This window comes from Mustela nivalis (genome assembly GCF_964662115.1).
Source record: "Mustela nivalis genome assembly, chromosome: 1".
Lineage (NCBI taxonomy): Eukaryota > Metazoa > Chordata > Mammalia > Carnivora > Mustelidae > Mustela > Mustela nivalis.
Window position 1 is genome coordinate 124,452,026 of NC_139020.1, and position 20,403 is coordinate 124,472,428.

Genomic DNA, 20,403 nt, shown 5'->3' on the forward strand with positions numbered 1-20,403 from the left:
CTGGTGGAAACAGTCCTTTTCTATCAACATTATTTTTACTTTTTAAACAAGGGAATAGAAGGGAAGTGTTGATATTCTGCCTCCTACTCCTTTCTGGACACAGACCACATGATGTTCAGGGTTTTTTGAAGGTCCCTAGACTTTTGTGTATGGGGAAGGGTACTCATCTCTATTCAGGTATAGAATGACTTCACAGTGATAGTCATGCACAACAATCATTAAACTTGAAAAAAATGTTATATTATCTGAGGGTTGTTTATCATGGAGAACGCCTAGTTTTCATTATGATGGGGAAAGTTGTTTACCATGTCATCCTGGAAATGAATGGTACAGTTAACCCCAATATGCTTTCTAATACAGATATGCCTACTGATACATGGTTTAAAAAATGGAAGGACAAATTTTTTTCAAAACTTTTGTAAGTAGTTTCTAAAATATATATAAGAACACAAACCATACAATTCACAATGATAGGCATATGAAGGTTACCTGAACCTGAAGATTAGCTGTGGGGAGAGATGTGCTTTAGGTCCATTTTTCTCTTTTCAGTATGCGATGAAATGTTTTAAATGTTACTTCTTTAAATACAAGACTCCTATAGGTAGAGATCATTTTTATCTGTAGCACACAACCCCTGATACTGCAGCCCTCATATAGAAGTTAAAACCAGTACCTTCTGGACCGCAAAGGGATCTCTCTGTTCATGGTCTAAGTACTTCTCCAGATTAAAGAAAGTGTCATAAAAGATGTGTGCCATTCTGCATCTCTTCAGATCTCGTAGTGTTATTTTCCCTATGTAAAAATAAATTACTAAATTTTAAGAACTGTTTTTTGGCAAATGAAAAAATCTTTTACTGAAGTTTAAAAGTATATGTATATGCTAATTTTATTATAGAAGAACCCATTTTTTTGAGGTAAAACTGACATAAAATTCACCATTTTAACCTTTTTAGTGTGTAATTCCATGGCTTTTAGTACATTCACAATGTTGTGAAACCATCAATACTATTGAGCTCCATAATGTTTCTTCACTTCAAAAGGAAACTCTGTACCCATCAAGCCGACCTTCCACAACTCCCCTTATCCTGAGCTCTGGGCAATCAATAATCGGCTTTCTGTTTCTGTGGACAACTTTTTTTTAAAAAAAGATATACTTATTTATTTGAGAGTGCAGTGGGCCAGGGCACAGGGAGGAGAGAGAGAATCTCAGACTCCCCTCTGAACATGGAGCCCCAGGTAGGGCTTGATCTGACCTTGAGATCATGACCTGAGCTGAAATCAAGAGCTGAATGCTTAACTGACTGAGGTACCCAGGCACCCCTCTATGGAAAAACTTCTTAAATAGGATTTGCTATCAATTGTTGGTTCCACACCAAAAAGAGAAATTTAAATATTTCTGTATTTGAGATGCCAGTATGGAAGACTCTGGAAGTTAAATAATTTAGGACAATCCAGGATTAAATGCCCACTCTGTTACATAGGTGAAAAGTGCAAACGGCCTTTTACTCAATCTTACCATCAATGGCTGGCTTCACCAGGTCAAGCATCTGACACAGCAAATCATGGAATGGCAACGGCTCAATGCCCATGGCTTCCATCCGTTCACACTGCTCCTCATAGAAGTACTCTAGCTCGTACATGGAGAGTACACCATCTCCATCCACATCCATGCAGCGGAACCAATACTCAATGCTAGGACATAAAGACACTGGTTATTTTTTTATCTTTATATTTTCAGATAAGATGCCTATATTATTCCTTCCTTACATTTCAGTTTTAAGAACTGTGTATTAATTTCACACTATGAAAGATGAAATTCTAGCTCTTTTACTTCTCATTCCACTTTACCTACAGGCTCTTCTGGACCTCTTAAAATAAATTAACCAACATTCAGAGTTTATAACTTATTTTTCTTTTCTCTCCTATTTGCTTAGATTTCTGTGTACATGTTATTGTTCAATGACCGTATCTGCCAGTTCTCTACAACCATAATCAGTCTCATCAGGGTTCTACCAACTAGATATTCTTGATGAAGTCTTTCTTGCTTCCTTCCAACTTACTCTAACCTGGACTGTTTGCCCTCTAGGCTGGGTTCACAGTTTCATCCCAGGGATTCCTTTCACCTTTCTCCCATTTCTTGTATTTCATATTTTCCTCATTCTTTTTTTTTTTTAAAGATTTTATTTATTTATTTGACAGAGAGAAATCACAAGTAGATGGAGAGGCAGGCAGAGAGAGAGAGGGAAGCAGGCTCCCTGCTGAGCAGAGAGCCCGATGCAGGACTCGATCCCAGGACCCTGAGATCATGACCTGAGCCGAAGGCAGTGGCTTAACCCACTGAGCCACCCAGGCGCCCCCATATTTTCCTCATTCTTGATTGACTTCCTTGTTTGGTGTAACACACCTTTCGGTAGCTTCCTGAAAAAAGGAGCATGGCAGGTAATGTTTTTTGAGATCTTGGATAGTTGAAAATACCTTTTATCTACCCCCTAACTTGGTTGATATTTTGGCTAGTTATAGGATTAAACCTCAGTGGTACTTTTCCTTCAGAATTTTAAAGGCAATGATATACTGTCTTCTATCTATCTACTGTTTTTGAAAAGTCTAAAGCCATGCTGATATCTGATCCTTTGACTCCAATAACCTTTTTTTTTTTTTTTTTTTTCTTAAGCCTATACACATTTCTCTGGGTTCTTTGTGTTCTGAAATATCATGATGAAGTATCCTGGTTTGGGTCTAATTTATCTATTTTACTGGGCTTTCTGAGAGCCCTGTCCCTTAGTTCTTGGAAATCTTAAGTTATTTTATTTCTTCCCTGTTTCTTTTTACCCTTATCCATTCTTTTTCTGGAACTCTTGTTATTCACATCTATATGATCAAATATGGTAGCCACTATCCATATAACGCTAGTTCAATTTTTTTTTTTTTAAAGACTGTATTTATTTGAGAGAGAACAAGAATGACAGAGAGCATGAGCAGGGGGAGGGAGAGGGAGAAGCAGACTTGGGGCTTGATCCCAGGATCCTGGGATTATGACCTGAGCTGAAGGCATATGCTTAACCAACTGAGCCACCCAGGCACCCTGACTAGTCCAATTTGAGGTATCTTTAAGAGCAAATACACAATAGATTTTGAAGACTTAATATGAAAAAAGTAAAACATCAGTATTTTTATACTGATTACATGTTCAAATAACATTTCAGATATATTGGGTTAAATAGGATACATAATTACAATTAATTTTGTTTCTCTACATTTTTACTGTGGCTAAAATTTTTTAAATAATTTTTTAATGTTTTAAGTAAAAACTATTTAAGGTATACAATGAGATAATTTAATATATAGTGAAAATTACGACAGTAAAACTACTTAGCAGAGCATCTCCTCACTTAGTCACCATTTTTGGGAGGAAGAAGGGTGAGAGGATCTGAAAATCTACTCCCTTAGCAAATTTCCAGTATTCAGTACAGTATTATAAACTATAGTCACCATGTTGTATGTTTCATCCTGACTGCAACTTTGTACCCTTTGACCAGTTCTTCACCACTGCCTTCTCCCCTCAGCCCCTCCTAACCAAAATTCTACTCTATGCCTGTTTGTATTTGACGGTTTTTAGATTCTACATATAAGTAAGATAATGCAGTATTTGTCTCTCTGTGCCTGCCTTATTTCACTTAGCATGGTGTACTCCAGGTTCATCCACATCATTGCAAATGACAGGATTTCCTTCTTTTTAAAGGGTGAATAATAATCCATTATATGCATATACACACATACACACACACAAACACATATATATATGCCATAATATTCCAGTCTGTATGTGTCACACACAATATACTTTCTTTATCCATTTATCCCCCAGGGGATATTCAGGGTGATTCCGCATCTTAGCTACTGTGAATAATGCTGCAATGAACATGGGAGTGCAGATACCTCTTCATGATCTTAATTTTAGAGCTCTGATTTGATATAGTGATATACGAAGATCCTGAACTGACTTCCTCTCACAGATACACCAAATCAACAGCTATATATGGTGTAATTTCCTCTGAAAAGAACCATTAAAACTACCTGAGTGACTACTACACACTGGACAAACAAGAAAAACCCCACATCTATGTGGGTAGGACAGGCTGAGATACAATTTCACTCTAATTTCCACCTCTGGCATAGTGACCTGCAACCAGGAGGGAACTTAAACCTGAACTTCTTCCAAGGAGTTAAGGATTTGAATCTCACACTGGGCCCCATAACTTTTTAGGACCTGCAGCTAAAAGATGATTACCTAAAACATCTAGCTCTGGAAACCAACAGAGCTTGTGTCCACGAGACCGACAAAGCTATAGTGAAGTGAGAAATGGCTCTTAAATGCTTGTGTGCTTGGACTCACCCACACCAAGGACCAGTGCAGAAGTAGCCAGTCAGCATACACACTTTCTGTGAAAAAGACTCATTTCCTTATCTTAAATCCTTGGCCTATCTGCAGGCATCTAGTTTCACATCTAGGGGCCTGCCTGGGGTACTCTCTGGGAACAACGGCTAGTGGATACTATCTTCACTCTCCCCGCTCTGCTGCACTACAGAGAGCCAGTATCTCCTGGAGGGAGATTTTACACACATCTGATGCCCCTGTTTTTATATCTGGAGCCCTGCCTGGTATTTGCAGCTGCCACCCAGTGGATACTCACTGATAGCCTGGCTCTTGTGGCCAGGAGCGGGGCTTGTGTTCCTGGGCCACATGGGACTGTAACAATGGGAGACACAGTTCTTGGCAGGCGGCTATATCCAGGGTACTGCACAGACAAGAAAGCCCCCAGGCTTTCTGTGAAAGAGAGCTATTTGCTTGTGTTGGAGTTTTAGCCCAAAAGGCAGGTTTCAGGTTTGGCATACATTTAGAAGCTTATGGTTACTTTCACGGAATGGAGGCCAGTGGATGCCATCTTTGTGCTCTCCCTTTGTCTTGCTCTAGCTTGCTGGAATCTTTTAGGAAGGAGTGTATGCACTTGCATGGTGCCCCAATTTTGGGGACTGCTTCCCAGGAGGCACTTTGAGTGGCTTAGCTCTGACAGTCAATGGGGCTTATGCTTGTGGTCCCACAGGACTGTATGTATATATGTGCATACTTTAAAAAGATGAAAACAAGTCCAAATTTAGGTGCTGAGATCCCCCCCTTTAGGACCCTGACAGCTCTTGGCACAACCTCAACTACTGGGAGCCGTTTAAAATAAAATAGGATGCATGGACAATTTAAAGGTTTAAGAGACAACAGCTAGGGCAGGGGTGGAATAATAAGATTCACTATTACATGACGCTGCTATTCAAGAGTTGGAGAGGTGACCATTTTATCTAATGCACAGAAACCAACAGAGTAAAGCAAAATGAATTAACAAAAAAATATGTTCTGAAGTAAAAAACAAGATAAAATCTCAGAAAAAAAATCCTTAATAAAACTAAATTAATAAAGTGGGTATAGAGGGATTATCCCTCCACATAATAAAGACCATATATGCAAGCCCACAGCTAACATCATCTTCAATGATGAAAAGCTGAAATTTTTCCTGTAAGATCTGAAGCAAGACAAAATACCCACTTTCATCATTTTTATTCAAGATAGTACTGGATGCCCTAGTCAGAGAAATTAGGCAAGAAAAAGAAATAAAAGTCATCCAAACTGGAAATGGAAGAAGCAAAACTGTTCACTCTGAGATGACATTATATACAGAAAACCCTAAAGACTCCATCAAAAACTGTTACAATTAATAAACTCTGTATAGTTGCAGGATACAAAAATCAATAGGAAGTAGCAGAAAGGTAAATTAACAAGCCCATTTTCAGCTATATCCCAAATAATATAATACCTGGAAATTAATTTAACCAAGGAAGAAAAAGACCTGTACACTGAAAACCACAGGATACTGATGAAAGAAACTGAAGACGACATGCATAAATGCAAAGACAGTTCATGTTCATGGATTGGAAGAATTAACATTGTTAATATTACTCAAAGCAATCTACAGATTTGGTACAGTTCCTATAAAAACTCTAACAGCATTTTTTACAGAAAGAGAACAAACTGTCCTAAAATTTGTATGGAATGACAAAAGACCATGAATAGCCAAAATAATATTGAGCAACAGGAAAAAAGCTGGAGACATCATACCACTTGATTTCAAAATGTACTACAAAACTACAGCAATCTAAACAGTGTGGTATTGGTATAGTACCAGACAGAACATACAATAGAACATACAATAGACAGCCCAGAAATAAACCCATGCAAATATGGTTAATTGATGTAGAACAAAGGAGTCAAGGATATAAAATGGAGAAAGGATAGTTGCTTCAATAAATGTGCTGGAAAAACTGACAGCCACGTGCCAAAGAAAGAAACTGAACCAGTATCTTACACTATACACAAAAATCAACTTAAAATGTATTAAAAACTTAAATATGGGGTGCCTGGGTGACTCAGTGGGTTAAGCCACTGCTTTCGGCTCAGGTCATGATCTCAGGGTCCTGGGATCGAGTCCCACGTTGGGCTCTCTGCTCAGCGGGGAGCCTGCTTCCTCCTCTCTCTCTCTTTGCCTGCCTCTCTGCCTACTTGTGATCTCTGTCAAATAAATAAATAAATAACAACAAAAAAACCCAAAAACCTTAAATATGGGGCACCTGGGTGGCTCACTTGGTAAGTGTCTGCCTTTGGCTCACGTTATGATCCCAAGGTCCCGAGATCAAGTCCTGTGTCAGGTTTCCTGCTCAGCAGGGAGTGCACTTCTCCCTCTCCTTCTGCTCCTCCCATGCTTGTGCTCTCTCTCTCTCTTTCAAATAAATGAATAAAAAAAATTTTTTTTTAAAGATTTTATTTATTTGACATACAGAGATCACAAGTAGGCAGGGTGGGGGAAGGAGGCTCCCTGCAGGGAGCCTGATGTGGGACTTGATCCCAGGACCTCGATATCATGACCCAAGCCAAAGGCAGAGGCTTAACCCACTGAGCCACCCAGGTGCCCCTGAATAAAAAAAAAAAAAACAACTTAAAAAACCTGAATGTAATCAAACTATAAAACTTCTAGAAGAAAATATTGGCAGTAGGCTCCTTGATATCATCTTGGGAATGATTTTATGGATCTGACACCAAAAACAAAGGTAACAAAAGCAAAAATAAAGTGAGACTACATTAAACTAAAAAAGCTTCTGCACAGCAAAGGAAATCATCAACAAAATAAAAAGGCAAACTCCTGTATATCCAAAACATATAAAGAAGTCATATAACTCAACAGCCAAACAAACAAACAAATAAACAAAAACCCAACTGACCAAACAATGGGTAGAGGATCTAAATAAACATTTTTCCAAAGACACACAGATGGCCAGTAGGTACATCAGAAGATGTTCAACATGACTCAGGATGCTCAGCATTTCATCAGGGAAATGCAGTTAAAAAAGATAATGAGGTATCACCTCACACCTGTTAGAATGATGGTCATCAAAAAGACTAGAAATAACAAGTGTTAGTGAGGATATGGAAAAAAGGGAATGTATGTGTACTGTGGCAAGAAAATAAATTAGTGCAGCTACAATGGAACACAACACTAAAGTTTCTCAGAAAATTATAAACAGAATTACTGTATAATCCAGCAATTCTACCTTTGGTTATTCATCTGAAGAAAATGAAAACAGTCAGTTGAAAAGATATATCCACTCTCATGTTCAATGCCATGTGGCATTATTTACAATAGCTAAAATATGGTAAAAACCCAAATGTCAATTGATGGATTAATAAAGGAAATGTGGTAGATATACACAGTGAAATATTACTCAGCCTAAAAAATGATTTGATTTAAAAAAATGGGTTGAGTACTTGAATACTTAAAAAAAAGATTTACTTAGAAAGATAAGAGCATGAGCAAGCACAAAAGAGCGAGAGGGGCAAAGGGAGAGGAAGAGGAAGACAGAATCTCAAGCACACTCTGTGCCATGTGCAGAACCCGACACGGGGCTTAATCTCATGACCTCAAGATTGTGATTTGGTTTGACTGCGCCAAAACCAAGAGCTGGAGGCTTAACCAAATGTGCCACCCAGGCACTCCTTAATAGACATTTGTCTAAAGGAGACATACAGATGGCCAACAGACCCCTAAAAAGGTAGCAAACATCACTAATCATCAGGGAACTGCAAACTAAAATCACAATGGGGCATCACTTCATACTTGTCAGAATGGCTAAAATAAAAAATACAAGAAATAATGAGTGTTGGTGAGGATGTGGAGGAAAAGGAACCCTCACGCACTGTTCATGGGAATGTAAACTGGTGCAGCCACTGTGGAAAACAGTATGGAGGTTCCTCCAAAAGTTAAAAATAGAAATACCATATGATCTAGTAATTCCATTACTGGGTATTTACCTAAGAAAACAAAAACATTATTTTGCACCCCATGTTTATTTCAGTGTTACTGAGGCGCCTGGGTGGCTCAGTGGGCGAAGCCGCTGCCTTCGGCTCAGGTTATGATCTCAGGGTCCTGGGATCGAGTCCCGCATCGGGCTCTCTGCTCGGCAGGGAGCCTGCTTCCTCCTCTCTCTCTCTCTGCCTGCCTCTCTGCCTACTTGTGATCTCTCTCTCTGTCAAATAAATAAATAAATAAAATCTTATTTCAGTGTTACTTACAATAGCCAAGATACAGAAGCAACCCAAGTGTCCACTGATAGATGACTGGAGGAAGATGTGTTATGTATATACAAAATGCAATATTACTCAGCTAAAAAAAAGAATGAATTCTTGCTGTTTGCCAACAACATGGATAGACTAGAGAGTATAATGCTACATGAAATAAATTAGGTCAGAGAAAGACGAAAATTGTATGATTATCACTCATATGTGAAATTTAAGAAACAAAGCAAATAAATGCAGAAAAGACCCAAACATAAAACCCAGACTCTTAAATACAGAGAACAAATTGGTGGTTGCCAGAGGGGAGGTGGGGAGGGGATGGATGAAACAGAGGGAATTAAGAGTACACTTACCCTGATGAACACTGAGAAATGTACAGAACTGTGAAATAATTATATACCTGAAACTAACATAATACTGTATATTAATTTTTAAAAAATAATAAGAAATGAAATCCTGCCATTTGTGACAACACAGATGGACTCTGAGGCATTATGCCAGATAAAATAAGTCAAACACAAATACTCTATGATCTCTTATATTTGAAATCTAAGAAAAAAAATAAATAAAAAACTGAGGTCACAGACACAGCAAAAAGACTGGTGGTTACCAGAGTGGCGGGCGGGGGAGGGGTGCGTGCAAATAGGGTAAAGGTGTTGAAAAGGTACAAGCTTCCATTTATAAGATAAGTCAGTCCTGGGGATGTAAAGTACTGCATGGTGACTATTGTTAAAATACTTTACTGCATATCGAAGGTTGCTAAAATCTTAAAAGTTTTCACAAGAAAAAAATTTTTAACTTTGTATGGTGATGAATGTTAAGTGGACTTACTTTGGCAATCACTTTGCACTATCTATGAATACCAAATGATTATGTTGTGTATCTGAAACTAATCTCATATTTCAATTATACCTCAATAGAAAAACAATTTTTTAAAAAAGAAGCAAGTGGGAGTTGTAGTGAAGTAATTTGAGGTCAGTTTTGCAGGCTGTACTTCTATGAGTTTCAAGTTAGAAAAAAATTTGTTTTACTTATTTACTATGATTAAAAGTACCATTACATTTGTTCATAAATCTGTCATAATTTGATAAGATAGATTCCTTGAGCTTCAGAAAATTTCCCATTTATTACCAGCATATTTTCCACTTTGGCACAATAATAACACCATATTCAGAAAGTAAAATAAAATTAAGGAACTGATTTTTCTTTGGATGCATATCCGAAAGTGGGATTATGATCTCATAATGGTTTACCATAATGGTTGTACCAATTTATATTCCCATCAAGAGTCTAACAGTTTCTGTTTTCTCCACATCCTTGCCAATACTTATTATTTTATGACAGACACTGTAATAGGTGGGAGGTGATATTGTGGTTTTGATTTACATTTCCCTGAGGGCTAGCAATATTGAGCATCTTTTTTAAAAAGAATTAATTTACTTATTTGAGAGAGAGAGTGAGAGTGTGCATGAGCATGAGGGACAAAGGGCGAGGGAGAGAGAATCTCAAGCAGACTCCACTAAGAGTGGAGGCTGACATGGGGGTTGATCTCCCAACCCTGAGATCATGGCCTAAGCCGAAACCAAGAGTTACGTGCTTAACCCAATGTGCCACCCAGATGCCCCAATGTTGAACATCTTTAATTTACCAGTTGGCTATTTGCCTTGTTGTTGCTGTGGTTTTTAAATAGAATTTTAGATTTTTAAAAAATGTAACTATTTTTATTATTAAAATTTTTTAAAATTTAAATTCAATTTAGTTAATGTATAGTGATTAGTTCCAGGGGTAGAATTTAGTGATTCATCACTTGCATATAACACCAAGTGCTCATTATGTCACGTGCTCTGCTTAATGCCCATCACTCAGTTACTCTTCCACCCCACCTACCACCCTCCAGCAACCCTCAGTTTATTTCCTATATAGTTAAGAGTCTCCCATGGTTTGTATCCCTCTTTTTATCTTATTTTTTTCCCCTTCCCTTCTCCTATGTTCATCTGTTTTGTTTCTTAAATTCTACATATGAGTGAAATCATATGGGATTTGTCTTTCTCTGACTTATTTTGCTTAGCATAGTACCTTCTAGTTCCATCCACATCATTACAAATGGCAAGATTTCATTCTTTTTGATTGCTGAGTAATATTCTGTTTGTATATGTGTGTGTGTGTGTCTGTGTGCATGTGTGTGTAGACACACACCACTTCTTTATCTATTCATCTGTCAATGGACATTTGGACTCTTTCCATACATATTTTAGCTATTGTGGACACTGCTGCTATAAACATTGGGGTGCAGGTGCCCCTTCAAATTGCAACTTTTGTATCCTTTAGATAAATACTTAGTGGTGCAATTACTGGACTGGGTAGTTCTATTTTTAACTTTTTGAGGAACCTCCATGCTGTTTTCCAAAGTGGTTGTACCAGCTTGCATTCCCACTAACAATGTAAGAGGGTTCTGCTTTCTTCACATCCTCAACAACATATGTTGTTTTCTGAGTTGTTAGTTTTAGCCATTCTGACCAGTGTGAAATGGTAGGTATCTCATTGTGGTTTTGATTTCTATTTCACTGAGGCTGAGCGATGTTGAGCATTTTTTCATGCGTCTGTTAGCTGTCTGGAGGTCGTCTTTGGAGAAAATGTCTGTTAATGTCTTCTGCCCATTTCTTGATGGGATTTTTTTGTTTTCCAGATGTTGAGTTTGATATGTTCTTTTTTTTTTTTTTTTTTTAAGATTTTATTTGACAGAGAGATCACAAGTAGGGAGAGAGAGGAGGAAGCAGGCTCCCCGGTAGGCAGAGAGCCTGATGCGGGGCTCAATCTCAGGACCCTTAGATCATGACCTGAGCCAAAGGCAGAGGCTTAACACACTAAGCCACTCAGGCGCCCTGATATGTTCTCTATAGATTTTGGATACTAGCCTTTTATCAGATATATCATTTGCAAATATCTTCTCCCATTCTGTAGGTTGCCTTTTAGTTTTATTGATTGCTTCCTTTGCTGTGTAAAAGCTTTTTATCCTAATGAAGTCCCAATAGTTCACTTTTGCTTTTGTTTCCCTTGCGTTTGGAAACATGTCTGGCAAGAAGTTGCTGTGGCCAAGGTCAAAGATGTTGCTGTCTGTGTTCTCCTCTAGGGTTTTAATGGATTCCTGTCCCACATTTAGGTCTTTCATCCATTTTGAACTTATGGTATAAGTGGTCCAGTTTCATTCTTCTGTATGCTGTTGTCCAGTTTCCCAACACTACTTGTTGAAGAGACTATCTTTTTTTTTCCATTGGATATTCTTTCTTTGTGTGTCAAGGATTAGTTGACCATAGATTTGAGGGTCCATTTCTGGATTCTCTAGTGTGTTCCACTGATCTACGTGTCCATTATTATTCCAGTACCATACTGGCTTGATGATTGCAGCTTTGTAATACAGGTTAAGGTCTAGAACTATGAGGCCACCAGCTTGCTCTTTCTTTCTTTCTTTTTTTGGTGCAATTATAAATGGCACCGATTCCTTTATTTCTCTTTCTGCTGCTTCATTGTTAGTGTATAGAAATTCAACAGACTTCTGTATATTGATTTTATATCCTGTGACTTTGCTGAATTTCTGTATCAGTTCTAAAAAGTTTTTGGTGGAGTGTTTGGGTTTTCTACATAAACTATCACTTCTGTGAAGAGTGCAAGTTTGACTTATTTGTCAATTTGGATGCCTTTGATTCTGGTTTGTTGTTCGAGTGCAACCCTAGGACTTCCAGTACTATGTCAAACAACAGTGGTGAGAGTGAATATCCGGCTCATAGAGGAAATGCTCTCAGTTTTTCCCCATTGAGGATGATATTCCTTGTAGATCTTTTATACATGACCTTATGATGTTGAGGTATGTTCCCTCTATCTTTGCATAGTTGATGTTTTTATTAAGGAAGGAAGCTGTATTTTTGTCAAATGCTTTTTCTTCATCTATTGAGAAGATTATATGGTTCTTGTCCTTTATTAATGTGGTGTATCACATTGATTGATTTGCAAATATTGAACCAAACTTGCAGCCTGGGAATAAATCCCACTTGGTCATGGTGACTAATCATTTTAATGTACTGTTGGACCCTACTAGCCAGCATTGTGGTAAGAATTTCTGCATCTGTGCTCATCACAGATACAGGTTTTTAATTCTCCTTTATAATGGGGTCTTTGTTTTTTTGGATCAAGGTAATGTTGGTTGGCCTCACAGAATGAGTTTGGAAGTTTTCCTTCCATTTCTACTTTCTGGAACAGTTTCAGAAGAATAGGTATTATTAACTCTATAAATGTTTTGTAGAATTCCTCTGGGAAGCCACCCAGCCTTGGCCTCTTGTTTGTTGGGAGATTTTTCATTACTGATTCAATTTCTTTGCTGGTTATTGGTCTGTTCAGGTTTTCCTATTTCTTCTGGTTTCAGTTTTGGTAGTTCATAATGCTTCTAGGAATTTATCCATTTCTTTCAGACTGCCTAATTTGTTGGCATATAATGGCTCATAATACTCTAATTGTTTGTATTTCTTCAGTATTGGTTGTAATTTCTCCTCTTTCATTCATGGTTTTATTTATTTGGGTCCTTTCTCTTTTCTTTTTGATAAGTCTGGTTAGGGATTTATCAATCTTATTCTTTCAAAGGACCAGCTCCCAGCTTTGTTGATCTCAACTGGTTGTTTTTTTTTTTTTAATTTCTGTATCATTGACTTCTGCTCTAATCTTTATTATTTCTCTTCTTCTGGTGGATTTAGGCTTTATTTGCTGTTCTTTTTCCAGTTGCTTTAGGTGTAAGGTTAGGCTGTGTATTTCTTGTTTCGTGTGGAAGGCCTGTATTGCTATATACTTTGCTGCCTCCCAAAGGTTTTGAATTGTTGTTTTCCTTTTTATTTGATTCCATGTGGTTTTAAAATTCTTCTTTAATTTCCTTGTTGGCCCATTCATCCTTTTTTTTTTTTTTAAGATTTTATTTATTTATTTGACAGACAGAGAACACAAGTAGGCAGAGAGGCAGGCAGAGATAGAGCGGGAAGCAGGCTCCCTGCTGAGCAGGGAGCCCGATGTGGGGCTCGATCACAGGACCGTGAGATCACTACCCGAGCCAAAGGCAGCGGCTTAACCCACTGAGCCATGCAGGCGCCCTTGGCCCATTCATTGTTTAGTGAGTTCTTTAACCTCCATGTATTTGTGATCCTTCCAAATTTTTTCTCGTAGTTGACTTCAAGTTTCATCACACTGTGGTCTGAAAATATGAATGGTATATCTCAAATCTTGCACTGGTGGAGACCTGATTTGTGACCCCATATTTTATCTATTCTGCAAAATGCTCCATGTGTACTCAGAGAGAATGTGTACTCTGCTGCTTCAGGATGAAATGCTCTGACTCTATCTGTTAAGTCCATCTGGTTCAGTGTGTCATTCAAAGCCCTTGTTTCCTTGTTAATCTTCTGTTTAGATGATCTGTCCATTGCTGTAGTGGGGTGTTAAAGTCCCCTACTATTATTGTATTATTATCAATGAATTTCCTTAATTTTATAATTAAGTAATTCATATATTTGGGTAATCCCAAATTAGGGGTATAAATATTTACGATTGCTAGATCTTCTTGTTGGATAGACCCTTTAATTATGATAGAGTGTCCTTCATCTCTTATTTCAGTCTTTGGTTCAAAAATCTAGTTTGTCTGATAAAAAGACGGCTACTCTAGTTTTCTTTTGATGTCCATTGGCCCAATAAATGGTTTTCTACCCCCTCACTTTCAATCTGGAGGTGTCCTTGGGTCTAAAATGAGTCATGTAAGCAGCATATCAATGGGTCTTGGTCTTTTTGTTTGTTTGTTTTGTTTTAATCTTTCTGATTCCCTATGTCCTTTAATCAAAGCATTTAGTCTGTCTACATTCAGAATAATTATTGAAAGATATGAATTTAGTGCCACTGTATTACCTGTAAAGTTGTTGTTTCTATAGATTGTTTATTCCTTTCTGGTCTTTGTTACTTTTGGGCTTTCTTCTCAAAGGGTCCCCTTTAATATTTCTTTTAGGGATGGTTTAGTGTTCACAAATTCTTTTAGTTTTTGTTTTGGAAATGCTTTCTCTCTCCTATTCTGAATGACAGCCTTGCTGGATAAAGTGTTCTTGGTAGGATAATTTTCCCAGGTAGCATATTCAATGTATTATGAAGGTCCTTTCTGGCCTGCCAGGTCTCTGGACAGGTCTGCTGCCAACCTTATGTGTCTACCCTTTAGATTAAGGACCTCTTGTTCCGATCTGCTTTCAGGATTTTCTCTTTATTTTTTTAATTTGCAAGTTTCACTTTGTTGAGTTGACCTATTTTCGTTATTTTGAGGGGAGTTCTCTGTGCTTCTTGTGCTTGAATGCATTTCCTTCCACAGATTAGGGAAATTCTCAGTATAATTTGCTCAGATAAACCTGCTGCCCCCTTTTCCTGCTCTTTATCTTCTGGGACTCCTATAATATGGATATTATTTCCCTTAATGGAATTGTTGAGTTCCTTAAGTCTACACTTGTGATCTAATAGTTTTCATTTTCTTTCTTCTTTTCTGCTCGTTTTACATAATTTTATCTTCTATATCACTGATTCATTGCTCTACTTGTTCATTTTCATTTTTATGGTCTCCACTTGAGACTGCATCTTGATAACATCATTTTAAATTTTAGCCTGACTAGATTTTAGTTGTCTCTATAGTAAGGAATTCTCCACTGTCTTCTATGCTTTTTTCAAGCCCAGCTAGTATCCTTATAATTATTTTAAATTCCATTTCAGACAGCTTACTTATATCCATATTGATTAAATCCCTGACTGAACACTATCTCCTGTTTTTTTCCCTTTGGGGTGAATTTGTCTATCTTGTCATTTTGTCCAGAAAAGAAAAAAAAAAAAAAAAGAAAAAACCCAACAACAACAACAACAAATAAACAAAAAAACTAGATCCTGGGTGTGTTTTGGTCCACTTGTTAAAAGAAAGCAGTTCCTAAAATTAGAAAGAATAACATATATATGTTTATATATAGATAAAATGAAATAACATAAAATGAGAAGAAACAAAAATAAAAAAGCATACATGAAGTATACGTAAAAAAAATCGAAAAATAAAAAATTGAAAAGATAATTGAAAAAAGAATTACTAAAGACTAAAGAATAAAAACACAACGAATGTTATATACTGTTTTCCCGAAGAGCTAAAGCTTTGCAGCCCTCTATGATCAATCAAGTTGGTTCAAGTGAGTTGGTTTTGTTGGTGTTCTGGGAGAAGGGGCCGGTTGTGCTGATTCTCAGGTGGATTTGCCCTGGTGGAAATGTGCTTCAAAGTGTGGAGGGAGGCAGGGCTCAGGCTAAGTGGCTCTGGGTTCCAGTAGGTGGTGCTGTTTTGCTCCCTGAAGGTTTTTAGCACTGAGGGGTGGGATGAGGATGGCAACACCTGGCTCTCTGGTCCCAGAGCAGAATATTAGCACCCCCTAGTCTTTAGTGAACCCTCACAGAAAAGCAACCAGTCTTGTCTCCCTGGTTTCCATCAAAATTCTGTGTTCATCCAGCCTGTGACCAAGCATTTTAATCTCAGGCACAGGACTGAGTTTCAACTCCAAATTTTAGGGAATGCTGTGGCTAGGACTGCACTGTTCCCTTCAGGGAGGGTCTCATCTCACTTCTGCTTTTTGTTGGACCCATCCCAGGAGAGTGATTGTACAGCTCTGCAGTAGTTCCACTTTATGGCGACACAGAGCAAAAAGCTAGCATGTAGACTCACCCTTCTCAGCTGGCTTCCCTGCTCTTATACCTGAGAATTCTGCTGCACTTAGGCATGACATGTTTGTCTTTCAACCCCAGGGATCCTCAGACCGGGCTGTCACACCTGGGATTCTGCTCCACTTCTCCACCTGAGCACCTTTAACCTAGGCATGTCCCCCACTGGAGCACTGGAGCAGACTTCAAAAAGTTTCGAATTTGCACTTTGCTGCTTGTAATACTTTGAGGTAGGCTTCTTCTTCTTTTTCTTCTTTTTAAGATTTTCATTTATTCATTTGACAGAGAGAGACACAGTGAGAGAGGAAACACAAGCAGGGGGAGTGGGAGAAGGAAAAGCAGGCTTCCCACTGAGCAGGGAGTCCAATGCAGGGCTCCATCCCAGGAATCCCAGGAATCCCAGGATCCTGGGATCATGACCCCAGCCGAAGGCAGAGGCTTAACGACTGAGCCACCCAGGCGCCCCTTGAGGTAGGTTTCTTAAGTAGGCTCTGTCCCTTCTGTGTTATCCTCCCCTATATCACACCAGATTCAAGTCTCTGTATCTTTTATCTTCAAAACAGTGGTTGTTTTTCTACTTGTAGACTTGCAGTATTTGTTTTCTCAGATCTCTGATTGATTTCCTGGATGTTCAGAGTGATTCAATAACTATCTACTTGTATTGGAGGGATGAAACAAGCTTAGGGTCCCCCTAGTCCTCTGCCATCTTAACTTCTTCTCTATTGGCTATTTATTTTGAGATATGTCTATTCAGGTCCTCTGCCCATTTTACTTTTTCTTTCTTTTTTTTTTTTTTTTAAGATTTTATTTATTTGACACACACATAGAGAGAGAGATCACAAGTAGGCAGAGAGGCAGGCAGAGAGAGAGGGGGAAGCAGGCTCCTCGCTGAGCAGAGAGTCCGATGTGGGGCTCAATCCCAGGACCCTGGGATCATGACCTGAGCCAAAGGCAGAGGCTTAACCCACTGAGCCACCCAGGTGCCCCCACCCCCATTTTACTTTTTATTACATTTTTTTCTCCTCCTGCCAAGTTGTTATTTAAATTCTAGCTAGTTAACATATACTGCAATATTAGTTTCAGGTGTAGCATTTAGTGATTCATCACTTACAGCACCTGGTTCTCATCACAAGTGCCCTGCTTGATACCCACCACCTACTTAACACATCACCTCATCCACCAACCCTCCAGTAACCCTCAATTTGTTCTCTATGGTTAAGAGTCTATTTCTTGGTTTGCCTTCCTTGGCCCTCATGTTTGTTTTGTTTCTTAAATTCCACTTAGGAGTAAAATCATATGATATTCGTCTTTCTCTGACTTAATTTTGCTTAGCTAAATAGTCTAGTTCCATCCACGTCATTGGAAATGGCAAGATTTCACTCTTTTTTTATGGCTGAAGAGAATCCCATGGATATCTTCTTTATCCATTCATTAGTCGATGTGCATCTGGGCTTTTTTCATAGCTTGGGTTATTACTGATAACGCTACTATAAACACTGGGATGCGTGTCTACCTCTGAATTAGTATTTTTGTATCCTCTGAATAAATGCCTAATAGTGCAACTGCTGGATTATACGGTAGTTCTAATTTTAATTTTTGAGAAACCTCCTTAGTATTTTTCAGAGTGCCTGCACCAGTTTGCATTCCCACCAACAGTGTAAGAGGGCTCTCCTTTCTCCACAGCCTCACCAGCATCTGTTGTTTCCAGTGTTATTAATTTTAGTCATTCTGATTGGTGTGAAGTGATATCTCATTGTAGTTTTGATTTGTATTTCTCTGATGATGAGTGATACTGAGCATCTTTTCATGTGTCTGTCAGTCATCTGTTTGGTCTTTTTGGAAAAATGCTTATTCATTTCTTCTGTCCAGTTTTAAACTGGGTTATTTCTCTTTTGGGTGTTGAGTTTGATATATTCTTTATATATTTGGGATATTAACCCCTTACCAGATACATCATTTGCAAATTTCTTCTCCCATTCTGTAGGCTGCCTTTTAGTTCTGTTGATTATTTCCTTCACTGTGCAGCTTTTTATTTTGATGAAGTCCCAACAGTTCATTTTTGCTTTTGTTTCCTTTGCCTCAGGACATGTATCTAGTAGGAAGCTGCTAAAGCCAAGGTCAGAGAGTTTACTGCCTGTGTTCTCCTCTAGGATTTGGATGGATTCATTTAGGTCTTTCATCCATTTTGAATTTATGTATGTGTATGGTGTAAGAAAGTAGTCCAATTTCATTCTTCTGCATGTTGTTGTTTAGTTTTCTCAACACCATTTGATGAAGACTGTATTTTTTCCATTGCAGATCCTTTCCTGCTTTGTTGAAGATTAATTGACTGTATAGTTGTGAGTTCATTTCTGGATTTTCTGTTATGTTCCACTGACTGTTTTTGTGCCGGTCCATACCATCTTGGTCACTATAACTTTGAAATGTAGCTTGAAGCCTGGAATTGTGATGCCCCCAGCTTTGCTTTTTGAGACTCCTTTGGCTATTTGGGGTCTTTTGTGGTTCCATACAAATTTTAGGATTGTTTGTTTCTAGCTCTATGAAAAATGTTGGTGGTATTTTGATAGGAATTTCATTAAGTGTGTAGATTGCTTTGGGTAGTATAGACATTTTAACAATATTTTTCTTGCAATCCATGAGCATGGAATGATTTTCCACTTCTTTGTGTCATCTTAAATTTCTTTCATCAGTGTTTACCAGCTTTCAGGGTACAGATCTTTTTTTTTTTTTTTCTTTTTTTTTTTTTACCTCTTTGGTTAGGTTTATTCCTAAGTATCTTATGGGTTCTGGTACAATTATAAATGGAATTGATTTCTTGATTTCTCATTCTGTTGATTCATTATTGTATACACAGAAATGCAAGATTTCTATATGTTGATTTTGCTTTCCCCATTAAAAAAAGATTTATTTACTTATTTTAGAGTGTGTGTGTGTGTGTGTGTGTGTGTGTGTGTGTGTGTGTAAGCAGGGGGTGAGGGGAGAGACAGAGGGAGATGGAGTGGTAGAGAGAGAATTTTCAACTGACTCCCCACTGAGCAGAAAGCCTGATGTGGGGCTTGATCTCATGTCCCTGAGATGATGATCTGAGCCAAAATTAAGAGTCAGATGCTTAACTGATACTCCAGGTACTCCTGCATTTGTCCATTTTTAAACTGAGTTGTTTTATTATTGAATTGTTTGCATTCCTTATATATTTTGGATGTTGAGTTATCAGATGTATGGTTTGCAAATATCTTCTCCCATTCTGTAGGCTGTTTTTACTCTTGATCTTTTCCTACTAGATGCTTTTTAGTTTGATACAATCCCACTGTCTATTTTTGCATTTTTTTCACCTGTGCTTTTGGATCATATAAAAAAGATCAAATTGTACAGATGAATGTCAAGAAGCTTGTTCTCTGTTTTTTTTTTTTTTTTTTTTTTTTCTAGTAGTTTTAGTTTCAGGCCTTACATTTAACTCTTTAGTCCATTTTGAGTCTTTTGTTGTTGTTTTAATGAAGTGAGGTAAGTGTCCAACTTAATTCTTCTTCATGGAGATAACCAGTTTTCCCAGCATCCTTTATTGAAGAGACTTTCCATTCCTCATGTGTGTTCGTGGCACTGTTGTCAAAGGTCAATTGACCATAAATTCAGGGATCTATTTATAGGCTCTCTATATAGTCTATATTTTGATGTTTTTCTGTCAATACCATGCTTTTTTGATGAGTGTAGCTTTGTAGTATATTTTGAAATCAGATAATATGATGCCTTTAGCTTTGTTCTTATTGCTCAAGATTGCTTTTGCACTTTGCAGTCTTTTGTGATCCTAAATGAACTTTAGGATTGTTTTGTCTACTTTTGTGAAAAATGTCACTGGAATTGTGAGATGGATTGCACTGATCTGTAGACAGCTTTGGAGACTATTTTAATATTATTAACTTCTAATCCATGAAGATGGGATATCCTTCCTTTTTCTTTCTTTCTTCCTTCCTTCCTTTTTTTTTTTT

The 20,403-nt window shown here is 37.9% G+C and overlaps 1 protein-coding gene across 4 annotated transcripts in view; it reads right to left on the reverse strand.

The window, feature by feature from the left end:
• The window catches only part of PPP2R3A (protein phosphatase 2 regulatory subunit B''alpha), a 199,353-nt gene that overhangs the window by 28,370 nt on the left and 150,580 nt on the right, over window positions 1-20,403 (reverse strand). For 3 of the 4 annotated variants that reach the window (XM_082690862.1, XM_082690861.1, XM_082690863.1), the window contains 2 exons: window positions 1,517-1,692; window positions 674-792 (listed from right to left, as the gene is read on the reverse strand). In XM_082690862.1, the coding sequence (XP_082546988.1) occupies window positions 674-792; window positions 1,517-1,692 (295 nt within the window). The remainder of the gene's footprint in view (window positions 1-673; window positions 793-1,516; window positions 1,693-20,403) is intronic. The other variant, XR_014300574.1, reaches the window with a different exon arrangement.